The 22,401-nt window shown below is 32.6% G+C and overlaps 1 protein-coding gene across 1 annotated transcript in view; it reads left to right on the forward strand.

The window, feature by feature from the left end:
- LOC115217920 (small conductance calcium-activated potassium channel protein 2-like) overlaps window positions 1–22,401 on the forward strand; it is a 196,857-nt gene that overhangs the window by 161,448 nt on the left and 13,008 nt on the right. The window contains exon 6 of the mRNA XM_036507777.1: window positions 1–46. This exon is cut by the window's left edge and continues 29 nt beyond it. Coding sequence (XP_036363670.1) covers window positions 1–46 — 46 coding nt within the window. The remainder of the gene's footprint in view (window positions 47–22,401) is intronic.

The following is a 22,401-nucleotide window of genomic DNA, read 5'->3' on the forward strand; positions in this document are numbered from 1 at the left end:
TACCCGTGGCATCTATATATCCATTCCGCACGCCCAATACCAGCAGGTTTGCCCATTTCCCCAGTTTCCCAATGTTCTAAGTGGTCTGTGAACTAGTTGCCCGATGCTTCAATCAAACTAATCTTTTTATTCTGCTTTTTGATATGCATTTTCTTTATTGTAACATTTTTTTTTCAATTTACTTTTCTCTCTCTCTCTCTCTCTTTTTTTTTTTGGCGACAGCTTTCTCCAATGTCTGTTGATTTTTGGTTGTCTTTCTTTTTTTTTTTTAAACTTCTAGAATTATTATGATATAAAATAACAAACGAAAACTAAGCAACATCATATAAAAGTTAGCTGATGAAATCTCCAATGATAAGCTGACTTGAAGAAGTGTTAAAATGTCATATTCTTCTGTGATTAAATAGTTTCAATTTTGATAAATATTTTATAAAAGGTTTCTTCATCCTACTTCTAAAATCGATTGATTGGAAAATTGAATTCACGCCAATTTTATTTTAAACTTTTCAATGACATATAGAGAAATTTTCAAGTCAGCTTTAGTTCAATTGTTGTTTTGGAATCTATTAAAACACAGAATGGGAACTGGTTCCCTTTTTTTTTCTTCTTTTTCTTTTTTTTTTTTGGTTCCTCTATTACTCAGTTTTCACATAAAAACAATGACAATAAACAACAAAAAGGGAAACTTAATTAAAGTGATCTTGTGATTTTTTTAGAGAAATATGTCAAAATTATGTCCTACTTTTAATCACAAACCTACCAGACCTGTGGGAAAATTAAAAGTACTTCACCACAAATGAAGTACGTTACAAATTTGAATTTGAATAAGATCAAACTCTAAGTAGATTCAAATGCACTACACTTTGAGCAAATACCAAATTCTATAAACACTATCCATTCTCATATCAGACACATCAGGAATTCCACTCATCCACACCCCCACCAACACAACACCCCACACCCTAATCATTGGAAATCAGTTAATACAGAAATATAAACCCTATCTGTACCAGAAAACTTTGCTTCTCAATAAAATATAGAGGGATAAATAGTTAAAGAAATTGCATAGACTCGACTTTTATGCTTTCAATTCATTTTTAAAATAACAAAGAAGTTAGTAAAATAACTTAGTAATTATTAGACTAGTAATTGGAAATGGTATATAAATTAACATGAAATCTTGATAGAATGCTTTAATTTAGTCCAATTAAAAAAAGGGAAATTTGTATCATGGGACTAGAAATGGAATCATGGTTGTTGGTATTAAAAGAGTTGACAAGAAATTTTGAGGGCAGGCTTTTACATCGCTTTAAAACAGGAAGTTCATATTATAGGACTAGGGATGATCTGAGGAGGATTAGAGTCAAAAGGATTAATATGACCATGTAAGGCATTGTCTTTTCTTTTTTTTTTATCTAACTCTATACTAAATTTATCTGTTTATTTGAGCCAGATTCAACCTCTCATACCTACCCTACAATGTTGTTTCTGAATATAAGCATTTAATCATCATCAAAACTTCAAAGCTACAAGATAAAGCATGATTAATTCAAAACCATCATCATCAACATTTAATGTCTGTTTCCCATACTGGCATCGGATTAGACAGTTTGGCTGGATATGGTAAGCTGGAGAGCTGCACCAGGCTCCAATCTGTTTTGGCTTGCTTTCTAAGGGTGGATGCCCCTTTTAATGCTAACCAACCACTCCACAGAGTGTAGCAGGTGCCTTTTACCTGAATGCTAGAAAGTTAACCAATTACCATAAATTAATCTCTCCATTGATTTAACCCCATCTAGCTGCATGAGAACTTTTAGCAGAGTCCACAATGTTCCAAACATTCAGGCCAGGTCTCAAGTTTGAGGATAATTGCCTCTTTTACATTTACTTGTCTTGGAGGGCCTGTAAGGAATTGCAGGCACCTACCTTCTCTCCTGACTGAAAGATAAAGGGTAAAATAACCAGACATCTGAGTATCTACCCTGAAATTTCATCACAATGTCCCTCCACATACACACTTTAACAGCATAAAACTGTGTTATGCTTAACCCTATTCCCCACAGCATCAGCTTTAATCTCCAGTATTCTACCATAAAACATTAACTACATACCCCTGTGTGATGTTTAACCATAATTCTACACAATACCACGTTAATCCCATTATCACAATGTTAACTTAAACCAGATTATCCGTGTCATATTTAACCATAATACTACACAATACCACATTAATCGCTTTACCATAATGTTAACTTAAACCAGATTATCTGTGTCACACAATACCACATTAATCCCATTATCACAATGTTAACTTAAACCTTATTATCCGTGTCATATTTAACCATAATACTACATGATACCACATTAATCCTTTTATCACAATGTTAACTTAAACCGGATTATCCGTGTCATATTTAACCATAATACTACACAATACCACATTAATCACTTTACCATAATGTTAACTTAAACCAGATTATCTGTGTCACACAATACCACATTAATCCCATTATCACAATGTTAACTTAAACCTTATTATCCGTGTCATATTTAACCATAATACTACATGATACCACATTAATCCTTTTATCACAATGTTAACTTAAACCAGATTATCCGTGTCATATTTAACCATAATACTACACAATACCACATTAATCCCTTTACCATAATGTTAACTTAAACCAGATTATCCGTGTCATATTTAACCATATTACTACACAATACCACATTAATCCCTTTACCATAATGTTAACTTAAACCAGATTATCCGTGTCATATTTAACCATAATACAACACAATACCACATTAATCCCTTTACTATAATGTTGATTTAAAGCAGATTATCCGTGTCATATTTAACTATAATACAGCACAATACCACATTAATCCCATTATCACAATGTTAACTTAAACCAGATTATCCGTGTCATATTTAACCATTATACTACACAATACCACATTAAACCCATTATCACAATGTTAACTTAAACCAGATTATCCGTGTCATATTTAACCATTATACTACACAATACCACATTAATCCCATTATCACAATGTTAACTTAAACCAGATTATCTGTGTCATATTTAACCATAATACTACACAATACCACATTAATCCCATTATCACAATGTTAACTTAAACCAGATTATCCGTGTCATATTTAACCATATTACTACACAATACCACGTTAATCCCATTATCACAATGTTAACTTAAACCAGATTATCCGTGTCATATTTAACCATATTACTACAGCATAACTCAATTAACTCTCTACTACAACATTAACTTTAACCATAATACAAACACCATATTATGTTAACCAAATTTCTCCATGTCAGGTTTAAGCCTAATACCGGACCGTATTATCTTATTTCTAATCCTTACTGTCAGATTTAAACCCTGTCTCAGACTATCCCACTTTAACCTTTCCCTTATGCAGTGCCAGTGTTAAACTTACTACCTGTTCATATTACCTTAACCCTTCACCACACATATTTAAACCTAATATCAGACCATGTGACCATCACCCTACCCCATAACGCCATACGTAAAACCTAACAGCATACCATGATAATTTAACCACAGCTGCCACAGGGTCAGATTTATGCCACAATACTAAGGTATTAGATTTGTCCACAGGGTCAGAGTTAAGCTTAAAGATACCAAAGTGGTATGTGGCCACTACTGAGGGTTATATACATATGTTGGCACAAACAGATAGAAGAGCAAATGAGGGCAAGGGGTCTTGTGAGAGGCATATACGGAATAGGGCAAAAGCGAAGAATAGCACTAGGCTCACAAAGCTAATCCTGGCTCCAGCTGGCCTTGAAATCATTCCTGTCATTATTGTGTAAACAGATACATTCACACACACACATGCACATTATATATATATATATTAGAAGGTTTGGAGATGATGTACAGGTATTTTATATTAGAAAAAATAAGGTACTCAGAAATTCGGATGGTTTTATATTTACAGATATTTATTTGTATGTTACTTGTTTTTATATATCATATATCATATATTATAGCGCTTTCATGGTGTCTTCAATTTGAAGACTCCACGAGAATGGACGAAAGTGCTAATATATGATATATGATTTATAAAAACATGTAACATATTAATAAAAATCTATAAATATAAAACCATCCAGATTTCTGAGTACCTCATTTCTTCTGATATATCTATGTATGTATGTATGTATGTGTACAATGTAGCTGAAGACTGGACCTCTGCCAAAGGGGCTGATCCTAAGATGGGTATCTAGGCAGAGAGTGTGCCAGAAATAGAACATGGAAGTAAGATGTGGTTCTCCAATCCATCTTTGAGGAAGGTAACTCCACAGAAGAACTTGCTTAACCTTTGATGACTTGTACAAACTTCATCACCAATGGAAAGCAAGTTCAAAAAGTATGTGTGCGTGTGTGTGTGTATGTGTGTGTGTGCATGTGTGTGTGTGAATGTGTGTGTGTGTGCATGTGCGTGCACGTGTCCTCTCTACCATAAGCACAAGACCTGGAATTTTAAAAACACAATAAATATCAGGAGAGGAAAAACCTTTCTGCCAGTGGTTAGCAAAGATGTTCGGTTTTGAGAGACATCTGGTATTCTGGCAATCTGAATGTCTGAGAATCAAGAAGACACATGTGACAAGCCTGCATCTTTGAATTACAGGCACAATTCTTCAGCCAAAGACTTCCACAGTTTCCATCTGTTCAATTTCATTCACAAAATTCCACTCAGTGGTATTAAACCTAAAACCTTGTGATTGCACTGCAAACCTCTTAACCATTTGACCATTCTATTATCATCATCATCGTCATTTTAGTGAAAGCACACGGCTCAGTGGCCAGAGCCAGAGTGTCATGGGGTAGCGAGTTCGATTCCTAGACCCGACTGTGTGTTGTGTTCTTGAGCAAGACACTTTATTTCACATTTCTCCAGTTCACTCAGCTGTAGGAATAAGTTGCTATGTCACTGATTCCAAGCTGTATCATGGCCTTTGCCTTTCCGTTCGATAACATCGGTGGCATAGAAAGGGGAGGCTGGCATGCATGGGTGCCCGCTGGTCTTCCATAACAACTTTGCCAAAACTTGTGCCTTAGTGGAGAACTTTCTGGGTGCAATCCCATGGTCATTCATGACCAAAGGGTAGGGTGGGGGAGTCTTTATCCTTTACCATCATCATAATTTTACATCCCTACATCCATGCTGAGGTGGATTGGATACTTTAATGTCTGCTTTGGCATGGTTTCTACAGCTAGATGCCCTTCCTAATGCCAACCACTTTACAAAATGTTGTATTGAGTCCATTTTTTTTTTGTAGTACCTGTATTAGTGAAGTTATCGTGCAGCCCACAAGACCTAGATCCCCTTCAGTTGAACAAAGCTATATATATGATAGAAAATGGTAAGACAACAAAAGAATGAAAGAGACCTCGATTTTATGTAAATACAGGAATTTAGGTGTAAATATATGTGTCAAATATTCGGTAGCCATGATGAAACTCTGCGTTTTGGATGTTGGAACGGAAACCCACGCCACCATCTCTTCAGTTATCTGGCCATCATTTCCATAGCATTTTTTCGATGGCCGGATAACTGAAGAGATGGTGGCAAGGGTTTCCGCCCCAACATCTGGAACTCAGAGTTTTATCTATCATGGCTACCGAATAATTGTCACATATTATAATTACAGATATATATATATATATATATATATATATATATATATATATATATATATATATATATATATATATATATAATACATACATATATTAATGTATATGTATATATATATATGAACATACTTTCAGGAATACATATACTCCTCAATTGACCTATATTAAATATCAGCCAAGTCTCCCTAAAATCACACCAGGCAATTACTAAATAGTGTAGTCCTTGATATTCTAAACACAAACATCAGATAAGATCTTTGATCATAGAAATGCTGGATCACAGTTGCCATGGAGATTAAACAAGAACAACAATAACAAGTAGCAAAGTATTTAAATTGAACAAGGCTCATTTAAGGATTTTAAAGGGCCTTAGACGAAGGACCTGTTAACCCTTTAAATGGGAAATCAAATTCCATGATTATCCCAGTAACGACGTTAAATATCTACCAAAAAACTCAGTGCTAGTATTTTCTGCAAGTGACATTGCTTCAATAAACTTGACATATTTTATTTGTATGTCACATGCTTTTATACATCGTCCTCATCATCATCATAATCATCATTTAATGTCTGTTTTCCATGCTGGCATGAGTTGAATGGTTTGACATGGAGTTGGCTATCAGAGGGTTGTCCAGGCACCAATTGTCTATTATGGCATGGATTCTATGGCTGGACATCCTTCTTAACATTAACCAATTAACAGTGTATGTTAGGTGCTTTTTATGTGCCACCAGCATCTCAACAAAAAAAAATAGTTCCAAACATGACATCCTCAACAAAAGATAGATTACTCCCTGCGGTTAAGCATAACGAAATTTTGAGGGGATGTATCTGATTTCTGCTGTAAAGGGATTAAGAAACTCTTCCTTATAGCTATGGCAATTTATAAAAATAAACAGACTGTATGAATAGTTGGGGTTTTTTTTCGGCTTTTTTTTTTGTATTTTAACCCCTTAATAATGCAGTATCAAATTTAATAGTGGCAGCAGCCAGTTGGAATCATTAAAAATATAAAAGACTGAATGAAGCAGTTTTATTTTAAAAAGCAGGAATAGAATCAGAGAAACTGAATGAATGAAAAACAATAAAGACCACTCTATAAACATCACATTAAAAGCAACAAATGGAGAAAGTTTTAAAAGTGTTCAGTATTCGTTATTATAAGAAAAACAAGCTTCGTAGGTATTAGAAATAAGAAGTTATTTGTGTTGAATCTTAGGTCAGTTTTATTGATTTCCAGATGTAAACGAACGATGTGGGAATAGTGGTAGAAGCAGTGAAAAAAATTTTTAACAAAATATCTTCTGCATCAAGTAGAAATCAAGTTTTAAGAGTGTTTACAAAGAAATGAAACAAATCCTTTGATATTACGACAAAATATAATTTGCATATATTGTATGCTTGTAAGTAATGTAATTATGTGTGTATGTGTGTATGTATGTATGTATGTGTGTATGTATGTGTGTGTGCATGTATGTGTGTATGTATGTATGTGTGTATGTATGTATGTATGTATGTATGTATGTATGTATGTATGTGTGTGTGTATGTATGTATGTGTGTATGAATGTATGTATGTATGTATACACATACACTAAAACACATCTGAAAACACACACTCATCTAGACCACAGTCCAATAAACTGAAGCTAGTAACAGAGAGTATATATATATATATATATATATATATATATATATATACACACATGTATGTGTGTATGCATATAGATATATCTATATATATATATATGTGTATGTATATAGATAGATAGATAGATAGAGAGAGAGGGGGAAGAGAGAAAGAGAGAGAGGGAGAGAGAGAGAAGGAGAGGAGAGAGGGAGAGAGAGAGAGAAAGAAAGAGAAATTCATACATGCACATACATTTACACACACACACATATATATATATATATACTTACATATATATTATATATATATATATATATATTATATATATATATATATATATATATATATATACACATATATACTTACATGCATACAGACACACACAGTCACATATACACACATAATAAGGAATCTGGTCATTAAAACATCTTTGAGGAAAAGTAATTTTATTTCTATGAATCCAAAAGCATTCTAAGAAATAACAATTTTCTTGAAATTCTACAAATCTACATTAAGGGACTCTACAATACTCATTTTTTTTTTTTTATGTTTTGAGATTTTTTACTTTCTTTCGCAGATTTCCAAAAATTTCAAATTTGCTATTAATGATTAAATGCATCCATTTCTATAGAATTTATTGGTTTCTAGTGCATGTTTATATGCTTTCAGATGCTTTAATTTGCTGTTAGAGATATTTTCAAAGAATTATTTCCAATCAATTTGGCTGTTCAAATGAAATTATGAATTAAAATGTGATGTAAAAGTGGTATTTCTATCACCATTGATAGAAAGTTGGAATTATATAATTAGTCTGAGTATACAACATAAACCAAGGTTACTGCTCCATTGACTAAAAACAGTATTGTTGTGCAGTTTAAAGAAAATATTTTTCAAAATTATCAAAGAATTATTATTGATATGACTTTCCTCCAAAAACACTTCAAGCTCCTTTATTCATAATAATGTTTATTCATACTAAAACAGGCAAGTGAACCAGTGTTTTAACTGAATACCTTTCAGACCGTCAGACCAAAGGTGAAGAAATGATGTTTTAGAATATTTATTTTTAACAGAAATCAAACTAAATTTTAAGTCAGACTAAATTATTATCCTTCCTCGAAGAGTAAGGAATTCAATGTCACTTAAACTAATCAAATTCTTCTCAAATCCTCATATAGATAATTCTCTTTCACTCTTTTACTGTGGCCATGCTGGAGCACCGCCTTTAGTCAAACAAATTGATGCCAGGACTTATTCTTTGTAAGCCTAGTACTTACTCTATCGTGTGACAACCAGCATTGGTTGTCAAGCGATGTTGGGGGAAACCAAAACACACAGAACACACAACACTATAAAACACACTCCATACAAAACAATATACATATATACCTATAAATATATATATATATATATATATATATATGTATTATATATATATATATATATATATATATATATATATATATATATATATATCATATATTCGATGGGATTCTTTCAGTTTCCATTACCAAATCCACTCACAAGGCTTTGGTCAGCCCGAGGCTATAGTAGAAGACACTTGCAGAAGGTGCAATGCAGTAGGACTGAACCCAGAACCATGTGGTTCATAAGCAAGCTACTTACCACACAGACACTCCTATGATAATTGATAACATAATCATTATAAATATCCCTAGATTCTGAATTTTAGCATTTAAAGAAATTTAGTTTTTACTTATTTATATTTCTCATCTCAAATCAAAATTTTAAATGCAAGTAGAGTGATCCTGCATAGTCCTTCAGTAAGGGTATCAATGGAAAGAGTACTTGTAATATGCTAGATCATATTTTAATCAACAAGTAAACAAATTAACCAAAGTACTTTGACTCACAGGCAATAAACAAACCACATATGATGCAAAAATTACACAGGCCAATAAGACAGAGACTCCATGTCGTCCTTCATCCTACTAGAAACAGCAATGAAAACTCCCTCAATTCACTCTCAACCAACTTAAAAATTATGGGGGAAGGTAGATTAATGTAGTCCTGGAGTACTTTGTTCCCGAAAAAATTTCAAAAATGAAATTGCCATAGCTTGATCAACCATTTGGTTCTCTTTGTAATCAAAAGTTTACTTTATAAGAACATATAATAAAGACATTATATAAATTTCTCTTGACAAAATTTACATTTATAAACACAGACCACACACACACATACACACACACACACACACACACATGCATACACTCACACATACAGCCACACACACAAACACACATATATACATACATAAATACATACATATATATACATAAAATTAGTATATATAAAATTAATATATATATATGATAATGATGATGATGATATATATATATAAAATTAGTATACATACAGAAAATATGTTGTCTATTGACTTTTTATACATGCTAGGCCGCTGGTAGGGAAATTTCTAAAATTTTTGCTACCCTATCTTATTATATATATATATTAGAAAAAATGATGTACTCAGAAATCTGGATGGTTTTACATTTACAGATTTTTATTTATATGTCACATGTTTTTATAAATCATATATTAGCGCTTGCATCTACTCTAGTAGAATCTCCAGGTTTTGACAATTAAATTAGATGCAAGCGCTAATATATGATTTATAAAAACACGTAACATATTAATAAAAATCTGTAAATGTAAAACCATCCAGATTTCTGAGTACATTATTTCTTCTAATATATAATACCTGTACATCACTTCCAAACCTTATAATATATATATACACACATGCATATATAATATATATACATATAGAAATATATATGAACTGGCACAACATCAGTTATGATGTTGAGTGTCTTAGTTGATCTGATCAACAGAATAACCTGCTCATAAACACATGCACACTTAATGTAGTTCTCAGGGACACAGGCTGGCACTTTGAAATACAAGTACAGCTCAAATTTTGCTCCCTGAGCAGACTGGAGTAATGTGAAATAGAGAGTCTTGCTCAAGGACAAAACACACTGCCAGGAACCAAACTCCTGACTTAATGACCACAAGCTGAATACCTTAACAACTAAGCCATCTACCTTCAAATACAGACACACACACATACATTCTATAGCAACTACCTCTGATGAGTTCAGAGTTACATAATCAGACTGTAGCCTAACACTCCATTGAACCCCTAGTGCGAAACCAATTGATGAGATCCGTTGTATGCACAGAATGTATGCACAGAATGCATTTATATATAACATACCCAGAATGTATGCACAGAATGCATTTATATATAACATACCCAAGTTTAGAAAATTACAATTATACACAAACATAAAATATATACACATTTAAATTACCTTTTAGAAAACTAAGTACGCACACAAAATGCATATATATTTATAACACATTTCAGAAAACTATATATATACATATATATATATACATATATATATATACACACATATATATATATAAAAATACATGTTATATATACATATTATATATTCCATTTCAGAAACCTACAAATAAGACAAAATATATACATATCACATATCACATTCTAGAAATATGCAAATATATACACACACATGTAATACATATATATTTATGTCACATTTTACAAAAGTACAAATATATAATCACGTTATACACACATTCTTATATCTCATTTTAGAAAAACTAGAAATACAAACATGTATAAACAATGTACACGTTATTTATATATATATATATATATATATCACATTCTGCAAATTTTCTAATGTATGCGCATATCATTTCCAATTTAAAATGAAATTTGGAGAAAACAAATAAATGAATATGTTCTGTGAGCATGAAATATTCTGCCTTTAGAACAGTTTAGCTTAGATTTTTGTTGTTTTTGTTGTGGCTCTTGCTGTGTTGCTATGGTAATTTCTAACCACAGTTGTATGCATATATATACATATAAACATACACACATACATATATGCATATATGCATATATACATACGTACCTACATACGTACATGCATACATACATACATACACGCACACATATATATGCATACACACATAGATGCAATCATACATACATGCACACAAACACACACACACACACATATGTATAGATGGATATATATATACACACACATATATATATTATATACATACACATTTATGTAAATATATCGTTACATATGTATGTATGTCTATATACACACACACACATATATATATATTATATACATATACATGTATGTAAATATGTTATTATATATATGTATGTGTATGTATGTCTATATATATGCATATATACATATATACATACACACACACACGCACATATATACACACATATATATATATATATTTGTGTGTACATATATATATATATATATATATATATATATATGCACACACATATACACACACACATGCACATACAGATATATACATGTGACCTACACTCAAGCACATCTTTGACACAATGTTTGTGTCCTTGAGATAGTTCCTCATGCATGTATAAACAATAGGTCTCTCCAGCTTTCTTGGAGTCTATGAGTGTTTGATGAAGATTATTAGACGTAGTAATATTGGCACCATCACCACCACCCTCTTAGCCCCTCTCTCTCTCTCTCTCTCATTCTCTTTGTCAGTGTGTGTCAAGAAATGTCTGAATGTACGGCTATGTGTATTTTTCTGTCTGTATGTGTAAATGTGACTCTAGGTATGTATATTTGTATCTATGTAGCTAGGTATTACCAGTGTGTATATGTATGCATATGTGTGCATGTATAGATATATGTGTGTGTCTTTGCATATATGCATGCATAAACATGCAGAGGCGCACACATGCACAGATATATATATATATACATATATATATCCTTTTACTTGTTTCAGTTGTTAGACTGCAGCCATGCTGGAGCACCACTTTTATATATATATATATATATATATATTATATATATATATATATATATATATTATATATATGTATGTATGTATATGTATATGTAATATGTGTGCATATAATATAGATATATATATTATATGTGTGTGTATATATATATATATATATACCACACACACACACCCCACACAATATTATAATTCCTCATCATCATCATCATTTAACGCCTGTTGTCTATGCAGGCATGGGTTGGATGGTTTGTCCGGGCTGGCATGCTGGAAGGCTGCACCAGACTCCAATCTGATTTGGCATGGTTTTCTATGGCTGCATGTTCTTCCTTAATACCAACCACTCGAAGAGTGTAATGGGTGTTTTTAAATGCCACCAGCTCAGGTGGCATTTTTATGTGCCACTAGAATGGGTGCCATTTGCGTCACACTGGTATCTTCCATGACTGTGATTTTGTTCAGCTTGATAGTTCTTCTTCTCAAGCATGACATAATGCCAAAGGTCTCGGTCATTGCCTCCATGGGGCCCAACGCTCAAAAGGTGTTCTTTACGGGTCACTAGCATGGGTGCCAGTTATATATATATATATATAAATATATATATATATATATATATATACATTTATGTGTGTGTGTGTGTTTTGTGTGTTGTCCCTGTGTCTGGGTGTATGCAGCTCTATGAATGATGTAAGTTTGTAATTCTATGGATATATATCTACATGTGATGCAATATTTGTCATCTATACATGTGGCGCCATGTATCTATGTGTGCATATGTACGTTTCTTGTGTGGGATTGTTTGTCAGCGTGCATATGTGTTTATGAGTGTCTATATGATGTGTATGTGTATATGTGTATGAGAGCATATGTTTATATAAGTGTTTGTATGCGTATAACGATGTGTGTCTTCGGTATATTAATTAACTCTATTTGCTCGGAAATAAGATTAACGATGTTTAATTCCTGATGACTCGTTGCCTCTTTTGGGTTTTTTTGTTTTTTATATGTACATCAGTATCACTTTCCACATTATCATCACCATCATCATCAAGATCATCATCATTGCCAATGTCATCACTATCATCATCATCATCACACCACCGTCATCGTCATCTTCACTGTCATTGTCTTCTTCTTAATCATCACCAACATTATCATCATCATCATCACCACAATCGACCATGTTCTCATCATTGCTTTAATCACCCCCACCCCCACCATTATCATTGTCATCATTATCATCATCATCATTGCCATCATTTTCATCATCCTCAACACTACCGCCACCATCATCACTACCACCACCATCCTCTTCTTACTCCTTCTCCTCATCATTACCACCACTGTCATTAACATCACTGCCATCATCACCACTGTCGCCTCTACTACTACCATCACAAGTACAACCACTGCCACCGCAATCAATCTATTCTTCCTCATCCTCACCACCATCACCATCACCATCATCATCTTCCACATCATCATCATCATCATCATCCATCATCACCATCTTCTGACTCTACAACCACTGCAATGACATCAGCTGCTCAGCTTTGGCTGCTCTCATACCACCTCTACTCGGCCATTCTCTCTCCTCTCATCATCACTAATGTAGCTAGAGTGGGGAGAAGGGGACGGTCCACCCCCAGGTGGCACTTCTACGGGGCTCTGTTGTAGGTTATAAGCTTGTATAGGCTGTATTGAGATCAAATAATGATGGGTTTTAATGTCGGGACATGGACACTACTCACCATTAAATGCCACAATCAATATAATCACTGAGAAATATGTATTTATTGTGGGGGCCTGGCGGTACTTGTACTTGTACTCGTGACGGCGTTCACCCAGGGTGGGTTGAGCCAGCTTCTTCTCTGGTCCTGACGGCATCACAAACCATGGCGGCCCACGCTCGATGGTCCTGTGTGAGGTCACTAGAGATAACGAACCATTTGCGGTTCCATCTGAGCAAATGACCATCTGCGGACCTGAGAGTTTGGAGAGGTCCTCCTTTAATATCGTTGCCCAGGCCTTCAGCTGCCCGCCGATGCGTTTGCACCAGCTGGGAAGTGGAGGTGGGAGGACGACATTGCGAATCAGTGCACCCTCTGGACAGGGGCCTGGGTACAGCAAACTGAAGAGCAAGGGCTGCCCCAGGCAACACACACTCTAGCTACACAGGATCGTAATATTACTATACATGCACAACATGTTATTGGTTATTGGTTATTGTAATATAGACATCATCCTATCTAACCTATTATGTTATCAAAAAAATATAACAATGAAAACAATATGAGAAAGATGTGGTATATAATTTTTTTTTTTTGTGAAGGGGGTTCCTTGAAACATGTAATTTATTTTAAGGGTTACACAAGGGTTAAAAGGTTGAGAAACACTGCCTTAAATACTGTATAAAGGTCAAAAAAGGTCATATAGGGAATACACACTATATAAATACATATGTATACACACACCTGCACACAAATACACACACACACATACACACACATACACACACACAACATGCACACATTTAATATATATATTTATATATACATGTACATAATTCTTTTTAGAATAGTGGGTCTTCAAACATATAAAACTTTAAATATTAGCTGAGATGAAAAAGCCTTTTTGGGACAGAAAAATGCTGTTATTTATAGTTTTATCTGTCTTCTACAAGATCCACTATTCCAAACAAAAATTATTTCACGTTCTCTTGAAGTTTCTAAGTTGTTATTACATCAACAGTATATACATGCCTATAAAAGCATGCATGCTTGATGCGTATGTGTGTGTGTATCCATATATGTGTGTATGTATATCTCTGTGTATGCATGTGTGTATGTGTGTACAGATACACATATATACACATACATATAAACACAGACAAACACACACATGTCTATGTATGTAGGTCTGTGTGTGTGTGAACACATCTGTATTTGAGTATGAAAGAGAGAGTGAAGGCAAGCATGTGTTTGAATTTTGATGCTTCTACACATATGTATATACTTACACACACACACACACAAATTTTAAATAATTTTTATATTTCGAGTGCAAAGGCCCATCTTCAGAAAAATACAAAGAAATGTGTATTTAAACAGATCCTATTATTTTGGATAGTTTGGTACTTATGCTTGTAGCAGACTATCCAAAATGGCAGGATCTATGTAAATGCACATTTCTTTGACTGTATTCTTCATGAGACAGGCCTTTGCACCTGAAATATAAAGGTTTTTAAAACGTACTGCATTGTCAGAAGCTCTCTTTATTTCTTATTTCATTCACTATTATTTAGGTTGCAAAAAATGGCAGTGAATTGTCAGAACCATTAGCATGCCAGACAAAATGCTTAGCAGCATTTTATCTGTCTTTACATTCTGAATTTAAGTTCTGCCAAGCAGGGCATTTGTCTTTTACCCTTTCAGAATCAATAAAATAAGTACTAGTAGCTCACTAAGGTCAATGTAATCTATAAGTCCTTCCCATCAAAATTTCAAGCCTTGAGTCTATAAGTAGTAAAGATTGTGAGCTGTCAGAATCATTAACCCTTTCGTTACTGTATTTATTTTGAGATGCTCTGTGTTTCTTTCAGTTACTTTAAATATAACAAAGAATTTAGTGAATTAACTTCATTATCATTCAGCTAGTGTTAAGAACATAAATTGTGACTAAGGTTTGGTGGAAGATATTAATTCAGAACTTTTGAAACCAAGACATTTGTACTGAGAGCCAGAGCCGGTTTCAGCCGGGTTGGTAACGAAAGGGTTAATGCATCAAACTGCTCAGTGACATATACATTCTTTACATTCTGACTACAAATCCAAGGTGAGCTTTGCTTTCCATCTTTTCAGTATAATTACAATATAATACCTGTCAGGTACTTGTTTGGTGTAACTGAATTGCTCACTCTCTTCAAAATTGCCAGCCTTATGCCACAATTAGAAACGATTTATGCTTCTTATTAACCCTTTCAGTACCAACCCAGCTGAAACCGGCTCTGGCTCTAGTACAAATGTCTTGTTTTCATAAGTTTTGAATTAAAATCTTCCACCAGACCTTAGTCACAATCTATGTTCCTAAATGGTAACTAATTTATTTTGCTAAATTCTTTGTTATATTTAACCCTTTTGATACCAACCCGGCTGCATCTAGGTAACCAAAATTTTGCTTTGGAGTTCAGGCTTTCTCATTGGCTCATTGCCAAAATGTTGATTTGGTTTAGAGCAGGGAGGTAATGTTTAACCCATTCGTTACCAACCCGGCTGAAACTGGCTCTGGCTCTGTTGTGCAAATGTCTTGTTTTCATAAGATTTGAATTAAAATCTTCCACCAAACCTTAGTCACAATTTATGTTCCTAAACGATAACTAATTTATTTTACTAAATTCTTTGTTATATTTAAAATTAATTGAAAAAAACGCAGAGCATCTCAAAATAAATACAGTAACGAAAGGGTTAAGGCAATATGAACAAGCAGAATCCTGTGTTGGACAAAATACTTAAACAGTACTTCTTCCGGCTCTTTATATTCTGAGTTCAAACTAGAAAGAGATTTTATGATTATCATATTTTTGTTTTTATTGTTATTTGAGCTGACAGAATTGTTATCATGCCAAACAAAATCCCTTAGAGTCACTTCTTCCAACTCTATGTTCCAAGTTCGAATTCCAGCAAAGTCAACTTTGCCTTTCATTCTTTCAGGATCAATAATATAAATACCAGTCAAGCATTGGGGGTCGGTGAAACTGACTAGCTCCTTCACACAAAATTCTGGGCCCTTTGTGCCTGTAGTAGAAAAAAACTATTATCATCATCATCATCATCATCATCATCATTATCATCATTATTATTGATCCTCGAACATCATTATCATCATCATCATCATCATCATCATCATCATTGTTGTTGTTGTTGTTATTATTTTTGCCAGCCTTAACTTCAAAGAATATGGCAGCTTATAGCTTTCCTTGTTTTAATTAATTTGTCATAAATTTTTTTTATTATTATTTTACTTAATTGAGATAATTAAATTTGTTTGTCTTAATTTCTGTATTGATTTGCTTGCTTTACTGCCCCCAACCCCACAAAAAAAAAAATTGAATGATTGCAAGAAATCTGTTTGAACTTAGTTGTAGAAGGTAGCTAGAGAAATGGTTATATGCTATTGTTGGCCTCTTCTGTTCTGCATGATTCCTCTTTTGTATAAAACCAAAAAAAAAAAAAATGAAAACTGGAAACGTTTCATTACATTATCAGGAATATCTATATATATATATATATATATATATATATATATTACACATTTAGTTTAAATAAAAATTTATATTAATTATAATTGCATATGTAATTCAGATATATAATATATATATATATATATATATATATACATTATATATATATATATAAATTATACATGTATATGAATATTATATACATATATATATATATAATTATATATATAATATTATACATAAATATAATATTCATATATATATATTATACATACATATAATATACATATGTATAATTTCTATATATATAATATACATATGTATAATTTCTATATATATAATATACATATATAATATACATATAATATACATATGTATAATATACATATGTATAATATACATATGTATAATTTCTATATATAAATTATACTTACATTATATATATATGCATGTATATAAATCTATACATATTATAATATATATCAATGTGTTTGTATGTGCATATGCATGTGTGCATATATAAATATATATATATACATGTGCACACACACATATATGTATGTGTACATACTTATATACATGAGTGAGTGGACAAGTGAAAGAAAGTGGCACTTAGTACTTTTTGTATGGTTTACATGTATTATTTGAAAGCAGTTTTACTCTCTGCCCTGCAACTTAAATTTCCATAGGTTCATAGAACGAACCTAACTCATCAGACATTTGGAGATCAAATAACAGAAAATGAGACAAATTGAAGATGGTTTCTAGGTGTACTACCTCTATTGATCAGCTCACATCATACGATGCTATTGGCTTTGGAAATGACATCAGATCATATCTGTGTTTTACTTGGTTGGATAGGATGTTGATAGCAGCTGTCAGTGCTATAGCTGGAAGCTGCAGTATTGTTTTAGTACTATCAGTTCATTGTGTTTGCTGCTACACATGGCAGATCAAGTGGGATCGTGGAAGACTAACACTATAGACACAGGCGTGGCTATGCGGTAAGAAGCTTGCTTTGTAACCATATGGTTCCGGGTTCAGTTCCATAGCATGACACCTTTGGTAAGTGTCTTCTACTATAACGTCAGGCTGACTGAAGCCCTGCAAGTGGACTTGGTAGACAGAAAATGAAAGAAACCTGTTGTATATATATATATATATATATGTGTGTGTGTGTGTGTGTGTGTGTGTATATATATAAGGGTGCAAAATTGAATATTAATTTGATTAATATCAATTTAAAATCAGTGTGGTCTAGCATATTGAAAAATCTGAATTTTCAGAAAAAATTATTTTACATATAAGAGGGATGACCTATAAGTGGACATCCATTATGCTAGAAGAAGATCTGTTTTGGTCTTACCACTAAGAAAGGAATGTTCTCGAGAAAATTTAGCAAACGCCAGAATGTAAGCAAGCGATTGCTAAATTTTCATGAGAACATTCCTTTCTTAGTGGTAAGACGATAGCAGATGTCCACTTACAGGTCATCGCTCTGATATATATATATATATATATATGTAAATTATGCCATTTGAGTAACTCCTTTAATTGATCAATGAAAGCATTACATCATTATAAAGAAAACCATTCTCATCAGATGACCTCATAGACCTCAAGCATAAAAGACAGATTAGCTATATAAACATTGTAAATCATTGTAAATATTTGCTCTCTATTGATGATATGAATATGTTTAAATATCTAACTTAGCAGTTTGCCAAAAGAGACCAATAGAATAAGTACCAGGTTTAATACATAAACACTGAGGTTGATTCATCTGACTAAAAATTCAAAGTGTTGCCCCAGAATGGCCGCAAACTAATGACTGACGCAAGTGATAGATAAAAGATATAGCAACAACAGTTTGTGCACAGGAGTGGTGCAGCCTCCAGACAGTGACATAGTGACAAAAACACCCTCACATAGTGACATACTGACACCTTGTGCAACCACATGGACCTGAGATAAAAGATAAGATCTGACATCACGTACAAACCAATAACACCATGTGATGTAAGTCGACCAATTGGAGCCTTACATCTAAGGGCCAGCTTGAATTTGTCTCATTTCCTGTTACTCCATCTCCCATGCCTGATGAGTTAGGCTTGTTCTACAAGCCCACAAAACTTTAAGTTTCATTGAGCTGAGTCAAATTGTTATTAAATAATATATTTCATATATGCATACATATATCATGTGTAATTCTCCCTATTTTTATTATTTTTATTATTTAGCAGCAATATCATTGTCTCTTTTCTTTTCAAATTTATCTAAATGCTCTTTTATTATTCTTTATTTCTTTGGGTTTTTTTACCAAAATGTTTGCCTAAGTTTTTACTATTTTGCAATTGATTTATGCTGAGTGGGTTTGTTTGTTTTTTTTTGTTTTTTTCTATTTATCTTCTTTTTTTCTTAAGGTTTATTTATTTCTTTATTTATTATTGACAATATATTTTGCAATGTGCTATTATTATTGCTTATCTAAGGCGGTGATCTAACAAAATCGTTACCATGCCGGACAAAGTGCTTAGCGGCATTTTGTCTGTCTTTACGTTCAGAGTTCAAATTTCGCTGAGGTCAACTTTGCCTTTCATCCTTTCAGGGTCGATAAAATAAGTACCAGTTGAACACTGGGGTTGATGTAATCGACTTATCCCCTCCCCCGAAATTGCTGGCCTTGTGCCAAAATTTGAAATCATTATAATTATTATTATTATTATTATTATTATTATTATTATTATTATTATTATTATTATTATTATTATTATTATTATTATTCTATAGTTTTATTTTTATAGCGTGCTTTCACTTCACTACCGAGCACAGCCCTGTGTGCCTTGGGTATGTGCTGTGATTTGTTGTGATGCTCTATTATTATTATTATTATCATTATTATTATTATTATTATTATTATTATTATTATATTATTATTATTATTATTGATATATTTTTATTTCAGTTATGCTTATTATTTAGTATTGTTATTATCACTATTATATTTTTATTTATTGTTGTTGTTATTATTATTATCATTATTTATTATTGTTATTATTATTATTTTAACCATCATCATCATCATCATCATCATCATTTGTTGGTCAAAAATTGCTGCTATAGTAAAAGGAAATGCAAAACAGGAGCATCCATTTATCATATTTTAGCTTATTTTTTTTATTCCTTTTTTGTTTTGTTTTTTCTTTTCTTCTTCGTTAGTTATTTCACTGAAGAATAAAAGAAAACAAGCATTTTTTGTCTCACGCACACACACACATACACACCTGCCCACATACATATATATATTTGATGTTATATATAACATATATATATTTATATTTATATTTACATACATGCTTGTGTATCTGTGTGTGTATGTCTGTCCGTGTGTGTGTACGTGTGTCCATGTGTTTGTGTGTGTGTGTCTACATATTAATATAATTTATCATATGTTGTATCCCAATATCAACATTCAGTTTGGCTGAATAGCAATCTTTTCAAATTTCAAATTCAAACTCAATTTAATCCAATTCAATTTATTGTTCATCTGTCAGTGCAAATTCAATTTTAAGAAAAAAAAAAAGAAATATTACATCCAAAGTTTCAAGAAATGTTGGAGGATAAAACTAATAAACTCAGTTATCGTATATATATATATATATATATATATTGTATATATGTATATATACACATATACATATATATATATATATATATATATATATATACTACATAGATATATATATATATATATATATATATATATAATATATATATATAATATATATATATATATATTATATGTATGTATATATATATATATATATATATATATCATCATAATCATCATTATCATCGTCATCATCATCATCATCATCATTTGCTGTCTGCTTTTCATATCGGCATAGGTTGAATGGTTTGACAGGAGCTGGCAAACCAGAAAGCTACAGTAGGCACAAATTCTCTTTTCACATGGATTCTACAGCTGGATGCCTTTCCTAATGCCAACTACTGTGTGGATGTATGTATGTGGCATCTATTTCTAGCATGTGGCACTACGCATTAGTGCCCTTATCATTTTAATTATATATACCTGTATTAATTATTACCTATATGGTTTTATTACATGCTGGCTACTTGATAAAATCATATAAAGATTTTATTGTTAATTTTATATATATATAGGTGTGGCTTTTCACCTGGGGCAAGGGTCTTCTACTACAGCCCCAGGCCAACCAAAGCCTTGTGAGTGGATTTGAGTGGATTTGGTAGACAAAAGCTATGTGAAAACCCATCATATGTATGCATGTATGGTGTGTGTGTGCACACGCATGTGCATGTGTGTGTGTGTCTTTGCCTTTGTGTTATATTTGTCCCACATCACCACTTGACAACCAGTCTTGGTTTGTTTACATCCCCATGACGTAACAGTTCAGCAGCACCGTCCAATAGAATGCATACCAGGTTTTAAAAGAAAATACTGTGTTTAAGTCATTTGATTAAAACCCTTCAAAGCAGTGCTACAGCATGGCCACGGTCCAATGCCTGAACCAAGGAAAGGATAAAAGACAAAGACACTTTATAAATGTGATATCTTTGCATATCCTACATCAATTCAATATCTTTAGATATCCTACTTGAAGTTGATATTTTGATATATACAACTTGAAGCTGATAACATGTATATTAACCCCTTCGATACCAACCCGGCTGAAACTGCCTCTGGCTCTGTAGTACAAATAAGCACCTCAAAATAAATACGGTAGCGAAAGGGTTAACTGTCTTGATATCTTTGGATATACTACTAGAAGACCTTATTTTTTAATGTATTACATGAAGATGATATCTTCCTGTCCACAATGTGGAATGTGATATCTCCAAGGAATGTGATACCTGATGACAAGCATGTTATTGCCATTGTTTCAGACATTAAGAGCTGACAAGACTAA

Source organism: Octopus sinensis, linkage group LG12, assembly GCF_006345805.1.
Source record: "Octopus sinensis linkage group LG12, ASM634580v1, whole genome shotgun sequence".
Taxonomy (NCBI): domain Eukaryota; kingdom Metazoa; phylum Mollusca; class Cephalopoda; order Octopoda; family Octopodidae; genus Octopus; species Octopus sinensis.